The sequence below is a fragment of the Dipodomys spectabilis genome, unplaced genomic scaffold (genome assembly GCF_019054845.1).
Source record: "Dipodomys spectabilis isolate Male_0828 unplaced genomic scaffold, ASM1905484v1 ptg000231l, whole genome shotgun sequence".
NCBI lineage: Eukaryota > Metazoa > Chordata > Mammalia > Rodentia > Heteromyidae > Dipodomys > Dipodomys spectabilis.
In genome coordinates, this window is record NW_024870908.1 from 7230610 (window position 1) to 7240191 (window position 9582).

At 61.1% G+C, this 9582-nt stretch overlaps 1 protein-coding gene across 1 annotated transcript; it reads right to left on the reverse strand.

Moving 5' to 3' along the window:
* Positions 1-2145: 2145 nt before the first annotated feature.
* On the reverse strand, positions 2146-4675 carry Zg16b (zymogen granule protein 16B). The gene is made up of 3 exons (XM_042698143.1): positions 4621-4675; positions 4389-4494; positions 2146-2635 (listed from the first exon to the last, which is right to left on the reverse strand). Exons 1-3 carry the CDS (start codon positions 4673-4675, stop codon positions 2146-2148), a joined length of 651 nt encoding a protein of 216 aa, XP_042554077.1.
* Positions 4676-9582: the final 4907 nt, after the last annotated feature.

The window sequence follows — 9582 nt, forward strand, 5'->3', positions numbered from 1 at the left end:
CATGGCGTCTGGCTTGGTGGCAGAGCCACCAGGCCCACGCACCTGGACTCTTCCCCATTGTCCTCCACACAGACTACTACGGCCGGATGTGCGCCACCCACTTCTGCATCTACTCCCACAATGGAGACGACCTCACGGGGCTGCGGGTGTACGAACAGTCCGACCACATGATCGGGTGGGTATGTCCGGAATCTCGGCCCCGCCGCTGCGGCCCAGCGGCCCCGGGGCTCCCGGCACTCACGACAGCACCGCCTCCCGGCCAGCTCCTCCTCCCCGCGCTCCCATCTGGCTGCCAATGGTGCTCTGGGGTCAGTTCATCTTTGGGGTCCCAGAGATTCCAGCCTCTGCGCCCCCCAACTCCTCTGTGGCTGTCAGCCTCACTCCTTGTCACCTTGGACGGATGACCAGAGGGTTGCCAGTGCCTTTCTGCCTTTCAATCCGAACACAACTCAACCCACAAGGGCCTTAGTCCCGGTGCTGACAGGAAAAAAAAAAATCAAGGGCAACTCTGCCAGGTTAGAGTCAAAGAGGCAAAGCTGACGAGGGTCGGAGTGGACTGGTCAAATATTAGTGGCTATAAAATCCAAGACCTGATGTGTGTGTGTGTGTGTGTGTGTGTGTGTGTGTGCGTGCACGTGCGTGCACACATGCACTGGTACTAGGGCTTGAAGTCAGGGCCTGAAGCTCTTTCTTGGCTTTTTTTCTCCCAAAAGGCTGGTGCTCTACCAGTTGAGCCATGCACCCAGCTGTGGCTTTTTGCTGGTTCTTTGGAGATAAGAGTCTCTGGGATTTGTCTGCCTGGCCAGGCTGGGTTCAAACTTGGATCTTCAGAATCTCAGGCAGCTAGGATGATAAGCGCCAGCCGCCAGCAGTCAGCTTCTAGGTGGATCTCTACCTTGCATTTTGGGGTGTCAGGGACATGGGAAAGAGAGGGCACAGAGGCACCACAGCAGAGGAGCTGGCTTGAATGGCTCTCAGGAGGCTGAGAGCTGATGATGGCAGTTCCCAGCCAGCCCAGGCCGGAAAAGTCTGACTCATCTCCCATTAACCACAAAACGGAGCTGTGGCTCAAGCATTGGAGCACCAGCTGTGCACCGAGGGCTGTGGGAAGCGCGCAGGCCGGAGCGAGCATGGTGTGCCCTGGGAAGCCGGGCTGGAGGCCCGGAGAGGCCAGCGCCCCGGGGCTCAGTATACGGCTCTCTTCCAGGATTCAGGCGAAGTTCGGAGAGTGCTGGAGTCCCCTATACGGCAGAACTGGAAGAGGGATGGTCAATGAGCTCGTTTTACGTCCCGGGGAACGGATCACCTCAGTCATGGGCTCCCACCTGGGCAATATTCGCAGCATCTTGGTGGACACCCAGGAACGCCAGCACCTGTTCGGGACGATGAAGGGCCAGGAGTTCCTGGTGAACCCCAACAACCGAGGTGATGTGCTGAAGGGCATCTGTGGGCTCCGTGACTCCGTCTTCATCAGGTCCCTGGCCTTTAATTGGGGTGAGTTCAAGGAAAACTCCACCACCACGAATTGTTAAGAGTCCACGGCCAGCCAGAGCCCTCCCAAGCCCCGGGCTGAGCTGTCTGGGTGGGGGGTACGCTCGTAGTGGTATTGGGGTAACGGAACTGGGACTTGGAATCTGATTCCACCAATAAATAAAGTTTCTGCAAGAACGCGGCGTCCAGATGTGGTCCTTGTGTCCCAGCAGCCACAGGATGGGGGGGACGGGAAGGGGGGGACAGAGCCTGAGGGGCGGGAAGGAGAGGCGGGCGGAGGTGACCCCGGGAGGCGACGGTGCCCAGGGTTTGGCGCCTGTCTGAAAACCAGGCCAGTCCCACAGCCTCCGAGGGGGTCACGAGCCAAGGCTGCCCGTCTCCCTGGCCCCCGCCAGACACCAGCCCCGCACCCTGGCCGTTCAGCTGTCCACTTAGCAAACACGTGCCAAGAACTTCCCCATACCCCCCAAGTCTGCGTGTTCTAGAACATTCTTCAGGGCCTGTGTTTGCTTTCCAAAGAGAGGACCTCCCCTTCTCCTGGGGGAGGATCCCCTTCTTCTGGGGGGAAGACCCCCTTCTCCTGGGGCAGGACCCCCTCTCCCAGAGACAAGGACCAGGCGGGTGCACTGGGTGCAGAGCTTTATTGGGCGCGGGTCACCGGGCCGCCCAGCCCGGCCAGCCGAGCGCCCCTGACTCCGGGGAGGGCGTGGCTGGCCCCCGGGTGGGCGTGGCTTGTCCCCGGGTGGGCGTGGCTGGCCCCCGGGTGGGCGTGGCTGGCCCCCGGGTGGGCGTGGCTGGCCCCTGGGCGGGCGTGGCTTGTCCCCTGGTGGGCGTGGCGGGCCCCTCCGGAGCCGACCCCCACTTGAAGCCGATGCCGGACAGGCAGAGGAGGCGGTGCTGGCCGTTGACGGTCAGGAGCCGCGCGTCCCGGGCCGCGGGCTGGGCGCGGAACGGGCGGCCGAGCGGGCGGCCGAAGGCGGCCTCGCGCCCCGCGCTCGTGACCCAGCGCAGCCGCCAGACGCAGGCGAGCGCGCGCCCGTCCGCCGCGATCACGCGCTCGCCCGGCCGCAGCGTCAGCTCCCGCGCGCGCCCGCCTGGCGCTCCGTAGTGCGCGCTCCAGGCCGAGCCGAACCGCAGCTGGATGCTGGGAGGGCGGGGAGGGGAGGGGAGCGGAGGGCGGAGGGGAAGGCGTGATGGGCGGGGCGTGCGGAGGGGCGGGGCGTGCGGAGGGGCGGGGCGTGCGGAGGGGCGGGGCGGGGCGTGCGGAGGGGCGGGGCGTACGGAGGGGCGGGGCGGGGCGTGATGGGCGGGGCGTGAGGATAGGGGGGCGGAGAGGGGAGGGATGGAGAGGGGTGGGACGGGGAGAGAAGGGGCCGGTCAGCCCGCACTGCCCACCTACCTGGCCCTTCCCTCTCTTGCCTCAACCCCGCCCCCCTTCCCAAAGCATGAGCATCGATCTGTGTGTCTGTGTGTCTGTCTCCAGGTCTCTCTGTGTCTGTCTGTAAGCCTGTCTGTATGTCTGTGTGTGTGTCTGTCTTAGGTCTCTCTGTAGGTCTGTCTGTGTGTCTGTAGGTCTGTCTGTAGGTTTGTGTGTCTGTGTGTCTATGTGTCTGTGTGTCTGTAGGTCTGTGTGTGTCAGTCTGTAGGTCTCTCTGTGTCTGTCTATCTGTAGGACTGTCGGTCAGTCTGTCTGTCATTGTCTCTCTGGGACGGAGGCAGTGTGCAGCCTGGCCCAGATCAGTGGGTCCTCTGGCCCTGGCTTCTTTCGGACCCACGTGGCGAGGCCCCCAGCGCGGCTTGGGTCATGGGTGATGTCTCTGTGGTTTCCCGGCAGGCTACGCCCAGCCTAGTGCCCCAGTCGGGCTCCCCCCACCCCCACCTCCTCCTGAGGCCATTTCTTTACGGGGTCTGCCCAGCTCTCACTCCCATCTGGGAGGCTTCCGGGCACGCAGGGTGAGCAGCGGTGGCAGCCACGCTGAGGCCTGAGGTCCTGGAGCCGAAGACTGCCCTGGGGTGGTCCGGACTGCCGGAGTCCGGCCGTCCCTGCCCTGGCCTGCTAAGACACCCCACGCGGGCTGCCAGATGCCACGCAGGACCTTAGTTCAATTTGAACTTCAGATAAGGAATGATTTTTTATATGAGTGTTACATTAAAAATTAATACAGCTCCAGGCTGGCGCTCTACCTCTTAAGCCACAGCCCTGCTTCTGGCTTTTTGCTGGTTACTTGGAGATAAGAGTCTCACGGACTTTCCTGCCTGGGTTGGCTTTGAACTGCGATCCTCAGATCTCAACCTCCTGAGTCTCTGGGATGACAGATGTGAGTCACAGGCGCCTGGCTACATTTCAGTGTTGTAAGGAGTAAATATGCTCCAAACCCTGCACGCACAGGACACACTCAGATTGAGCGACCACCCCTTGTCGATCTGGGACGCAGAGATGTGGGGTGTCCGGTACTTGTATTTGCTAAATTTAGCACCCACAGTTGGAGCCGCTGTGGATGCTGCGGGCGTGGGCAGGAACTCCCACACTTTAAATCCACACGCAGCCCGGGGGTGATCCATTTCCCCTGCACCCCACACATGGTTTTGGTCACTACCGAGGGACGCTAAGGCCACCAGAGCCACGTCGGGAGGGGACATCAGAGCTTCAGCGGTCCTCTCTGACCAGGGTCCCCTTTCCCGGGGCCTCTCCACCCACCCGCACCGCCCGCCCGCACTGCCGCCCGGGCTGGCATTTCAGCCTGCAGAGGCAGCTTTCAGTCCAGGCGGGGAGCGTTGGATAATCGAGGTCAGGAAGACAGCGTGGCTTTTAAGGGAGCAGCCGCGAGGCCCGGCACATCATGGGCATCGAGGGCTAGGGCAGAGCCTCGTTCACCCCTGGATGGAGCCCCACTCACCCCTTGATGAAGCCCAGGATGCCCACAAAGACGCGGATGGCCCGGATCTCCCCCTGTTCCTCGCCCTGGATGTAGAAGTAGGTGCCGCCTCCCAGGCCCTGCATCTCTGGGAGAAAGCAGCGGACGGTGAGGCAGCGGGAGAGAGCTGGCGCCACGCTGCGGCTTCACACGTGGGCCCAGCTTCCTGGCGGGATGGTGGGGGCCGGGGAGGCCCGGGCGGAGTGGGGCTCACCCTGGGCCTGGCAGGCGGGACTGGCGAGGAGGCCCAGGGTCAGCAGAAACAGCATGGTGGCCAGGCCCGTCACAGCCCCGCAGTCAGGAGCCTCAGGCCGAGGCCAGACTTCAAGGACGTTCTCCTGGGGAGGACACCTCAGAGGTGAGGAACCTGGAAGGGAGAGCCAAGGGTCTTTCAGGAACCTTCCTTTCCCACACAGGCTGTGTGTGTGTGTGTGTGTGTGCGTGTGTGTGTCCGTACTATTGCTTGAACTCAAGGCCTGGTCACTGTTCCTTAGCACCTTCCCTCCAAACTAGATCTCTCTCACTTTTGCCACAGCGCCACTTCTGGCTTTTTTGGTGATCTTATTGGCAATCAGCGTCTTCCAGTCTTTTTGTTGTTGGTGGTGGTTGTGGGGCTTGAACTCTGGGCCTGGGCGCTGTCCCTCAGCTCTTCAGCCCAAGGCGAATGCTCTACTACTTGAGCCACAGCGCCACCTCCGGTTTTCTGGCGGTTTATTGGAGATAAGAGTCTCATGGACTTTCCTGCCCCGGGCTGTCTTTGAACCGCGATCCTCAGATCTCAGCCTCCTGAGTAGCTGGGATTCCACGCGTGAGCCACCTGCGCTGCACTGGCGAAGCCTTTGTGCGCTGACAGGAGAGCCGGTGGCTTTGCTCCCGTGTCGGCGTGGGGAAGGGGAAGTGATCTAACAAGTCTGATCATGGAGCCCCACAGTGTCCTATCCCGGGACCCCCAAAATTGTGGCTGCTCCAGGGAGAGTCCTGAATGGGAAGGGCCCCCTGCTCCCTGACTTAGCTCCTGGCAGTCACCCCACATCCCCCCTTGCCTCTCCTAGATGACAGCCCACCCCTTACCTGCACTGTGTGGCCTGGGCCCTCAGCTGCCCGTTTATATTGGGGTGCCGGGAAGAACCCCCACTACTGTGGCTCCACCCCCAGCAGGGGTACGTGCCGGAGCACAGAACTCCCCATCCTGGGACACTGTTTGCGTTCCCGTCCACAGCCCGGGCACAAACGAGCCCCTCAGGCCAGGCCATGCTTGGCCGGGAGCCGCCACAGGCTGCCCAGGAGCTGGCCGAGGAGGGAGGGGTCACACTTGGTGACATCAAGCAGCCCCGGCCAAGCCAGGGGCCCCGGCCAAGGGGCCGGTGTTGGCTCTGAGTCCAGGCCTAGGCGCGCGGGAGGCAGGAGCGCACATCCCACCCCCGAGGGCCAGGGCCGAGGGCCGGCCTTGGAGACCGGGCAGGGCACCCCCTCATTGGGACAAAGGTGCTGGAAGTCACTTCCAACACCGTCCTCCAAAGGACTCGCCTGCCCACGCCTCCCTGCAGGGACTGCTCACCCCAGCACCCAGGACGCAGGAACCGAGCGCAAACACGGCCAGGACGCTTGCCAAGTTCCCGGGAGCTTCAAGACAGCCTTGAACCTGGCTTCACCCTGGGGCTCGTTTTGTAGCCAAAGACAAGGAAATGCCGAGGGAGACCGAGATTGACTCCAGCTCCACCTGTATTGGTTTTGGTTTGGGAGTCTGATACTGGGGCTTGAACTCGGGGCCTGGGCACTGCCCCTGATCTCTAGGCTCAAGGCTAGCGCTCTACCATCTGAGCCACAGCTCCACTTCCAGATTTTTTTGGGCACTTAATTGAAGAGTCTCTGGAGCTGAGCACCGGTGGCTCATGCCTGTAATCCTAGCTACCAGAAGGCTGAGATCCGAGGATCGCAGTTCAAAGCCAGCCTGGGAGGAAAAGTCCCCAAGAGACTCATCTCCAATTAACCACTGAAAAGAGGGAAGAGTCACTGTGGCTCAAGTAGTAGAGCGCTAGCCTTGAGCACCAAGAGGCTCAAGGACAGCACCCAGGCCCTGAGTTCAAGCCCCACCACCACCAACAGACATGTCTGTGAGATTTGTCTGTCTGGGCTGGCTTCCACTGGCGATCCTCAGATCAGGCAGCTGCTCAGCTTCCTGAGTAGCTAAGATTATAGGCGAGAGCCACTGGCACCTGTGTCCAGGTGTCTGACTTCGGAGCAGCATCTATGGCTCCTGTACCATCCAACTGCTCCTCAGCACCCTCCCTCAGGCATCCAGCACCCCCACACCCTCACCCCGGGGGTCCCCTGACAGCATGCACCCTCTTCCTCTCCCTAGCTCAGGGGCAGCCCTGCCTAGCCCCAGGCCAGCCTGCCCAGGGCCTGGGGAGAGGTGTTCAGTGCTGGGCAGCCCCCCCCCCCCGCCCCACACCTGGCACAGACTCCTGACGGATGCTGCCATGGGAGTGGGGGTGGGGTGAGGCGGAAGAGGAGCTGCGTAGCAGAGCCCTCAGCAAACAGCAAACACCAGGAAAAGGACACGGGAACACCGCACAAAGGGCTGGCGGCCCGGCTACCAGCCTGAGGCGGAAAACCTCATTGCGTTCAGGGCCCTTCCTTCTGCCCAGCCAGGGCAGCTTCCCGGGAGGGGCGGGGGGGGGGCAGGCCTTCTCCCTCCAGCCCCAGCAGGCAGAAGCCACCTGATCTCTGCTGGCCCCGAGGGTCCTGTCTCGGCAGGGAAGCCTCTGCCCAGCCATTCCCGGGCCTGGTCTCCACCAAGAGCTGAAGACCTGCTCTCGGGAGCCGCTAGGCCCAGGGCTGCCAGTTATACCCCATGGCTGCCTTCAAACCTCCATCCTCAGATCTCAGCCTCCTGAGTAGCTAGTGCTTTAGGCTTAACTAGAGAAGACGTGGGGGCGGACGCGCCAGTCTGTGGCACTGAAGCGTCCTGGGCCGGATGGAGTAAGGAGTCAATGTTTGGGTTTTGGTTTTGCTTTTGCTTTTACTTTAGCAATGAGCCATTGAAGTGCCTGTTACATCAGGGTCAGGTAACTGGCTGTGTATGGAGACATTTTGGGGGTCCCACTGGGGGAGGTCCTTGGTCTCCAGAAGACCCCTGGCCTGGGAGGTGGGGTGGGCAAGCAGGCAGGTGCGGAGCTCCAAGCAGAAGTTGGGGGGCTCAGGGCTGGGAAGGTGGCTCAGTGGTAGAGCGCTTGCCTTGCATGCCTGAGGCCCTGGATTCGATTCCTCAGCACCACATAAGCAAAAAGAAAAAAGCCGGAAGTGGTGCTATGGCTCAAGTGGTAGAGCGCTAGCCTTGACCTGAAGAGCTCAGAGACAGTGCCCAGGCCCAGAGTTCAGGACCCATGACTGGACCCCCAAAAAAAAGAAGTTGGGGGGCTCTGAGCCTCTCGGCCTGCCCAGCACCCTGCACGCCCTGCCCCTTCCAGGGCTCTGGTGGGGTGGAGGACGGGCCAGGGACGCAGGACGCTGCGCTCACCCCAACTCGATTAAAAGCACACGGGCATCATGGGGGCTTTGTTGTTGTTTGAGGTTCCCCCCGCCCCTGGTCTCACAGTCCCCTACTGAGAAAGCAGCATCTGACCTTATCTGCCTAACTCCACAGAAAGAAACACCCAGAAACCCAGGGCACAGCAGACTCCTGTGCCCCGGTGACCTCCACGGGGGACGTCGGCCAGGCGACAATGGCAAAGCTGTCACGGGAGAGGGTGAGCCGCCAGCGGCCCGCGAGGGACAACTCTGCGGCCAGGGGCAAGGCCGCGCCTGTGTCTCCGCCGTTGCCCGGTAGCTAGGCCTGAATTCTTTTCCACGTTGGAGGTGAGAATTGTGGGCCCCGAGAATCAAGGCTCCCGCTTTCATGGACCCCTTCAGACAAGGGCAGGTGTTAGGGCAGGGTTTCTTTGGGCCCCAAACCTCAGATTCAGGGATCAGCTTGCCTCCACGGCTTCTCTGTTCTTGGACCCCAATCTCTCTGGGCTGATGCGTGTGACACACACTCTGAGAGATTCCCAAAGACTTTTCCTCCCTGTGGTGGGGATTGAACCTAAGATCTCCTGTTTGCACTGTTCCCTTGAGCCACACTCCCAGCCCTGAAAAGGGAAAAAACAGCTGCAAAACGAGGCCCTGGTGTGGCCCAGGGCCCAGGGCCCCGATTCCAACATTGGCGCATTATTTAGTGCCAGTCTTGGGGCTTGAACTCAGAGCCTAGACACTGGCCCAGAGCTTCTTTTGCTCAAGGCTAGCGCTCTACCACTAAACCACCTTCCCAGCCCTTTTTTGGTTCCTAATTGGAGAATCTCATGGACTTTCTTGTGAGGGCTGGCTGGCTTCGAACTGTGATCCTCAGAACTTAGCTTCCTGAGTAGCCAGGACTACAGGCGTGAGCCACCAGCGCCCAGCTCCATGCTTCTAGCATTGTGTACAAGCAGATCATGTTTTCTGTTGTTAATGAGAGATAGGGATTTTTATTCTGTGTGCAGCCCTGTTTATAGAAATGTCCCTCCGTGCTCACCCGTCCCTCAGCTCCACGGGCGTCCAGTGCCCGCGGTGACTGAGCGAGGGGCACGGGCACGCAGCCCCGGGGGTCAGCAGACCGCCCTGCGATGCAGTCTCAGTGCCAAGATCAAAGGATGTGCGCAGCAGCCCTGGGCCGGCCCAGCAGCTGCCCCGTGCGGCCATACCCCGTCTCCCAGCGCCCCAGCACCAGCCCCAACAACCCTCATTCAGATGTGTGATTTCTGTCTCAGCAGAGCCAAAACCCGAGGCTGAGCTGGGAATGTGAGAGGAGGAGGGAGAGAGGTTCGGACAACAGTGAGAAATTCTGTGCTGCGTGGAGAAATGGGTTTCTACTGGTTGTTTTGGGGTATTTTTGGATGTTTATGCTTGAAATCTGTAGTTTGAATCTTTTTCTTGGAATAAGACGTGTCACTGGGTGGGTGGATGGATGGAGAGATGTGTAGATGGATGATGGATGTGTGGATAGATGGACAGATGAATGGGCGGTTGGATGGATGGGTGGATGGACGGACAGATGGACGTGTGGATGGGTGGGTGGGTGGACAGGTGGATGAACAGAGGAAAGAGTAGGTGGAGGAACACACTAGCATTCATCACACACCTGTGGGGACCGGGC

Excerpts from the sequence above, each read along its gene's own strand:
- Zg16b (XM_042698143.1), bottom strand. The coding sequence starts at position 4,675 with ATGCTGTTTCTGCTGACCCTGGGCCTCCTCGCCAGTCCCGCCTGCCAG. Across the intron at positions 4,495-4,620 it reads TCCCGCCTGCCAGGCCCAGG|AGATGCAGGGCCTGGGAGGC; the intron begins GTGAGCCCCACT and ends GCTTTCTCCCAG. Across the intron at positions 2,636-4,388 it reads ATCCTGGGCTTCATCAAGGG|CATCCAGCTGCGGTTCGGCT; the intron begins GTGAGTGGGGCT and ends CCGCCCTCCCAG.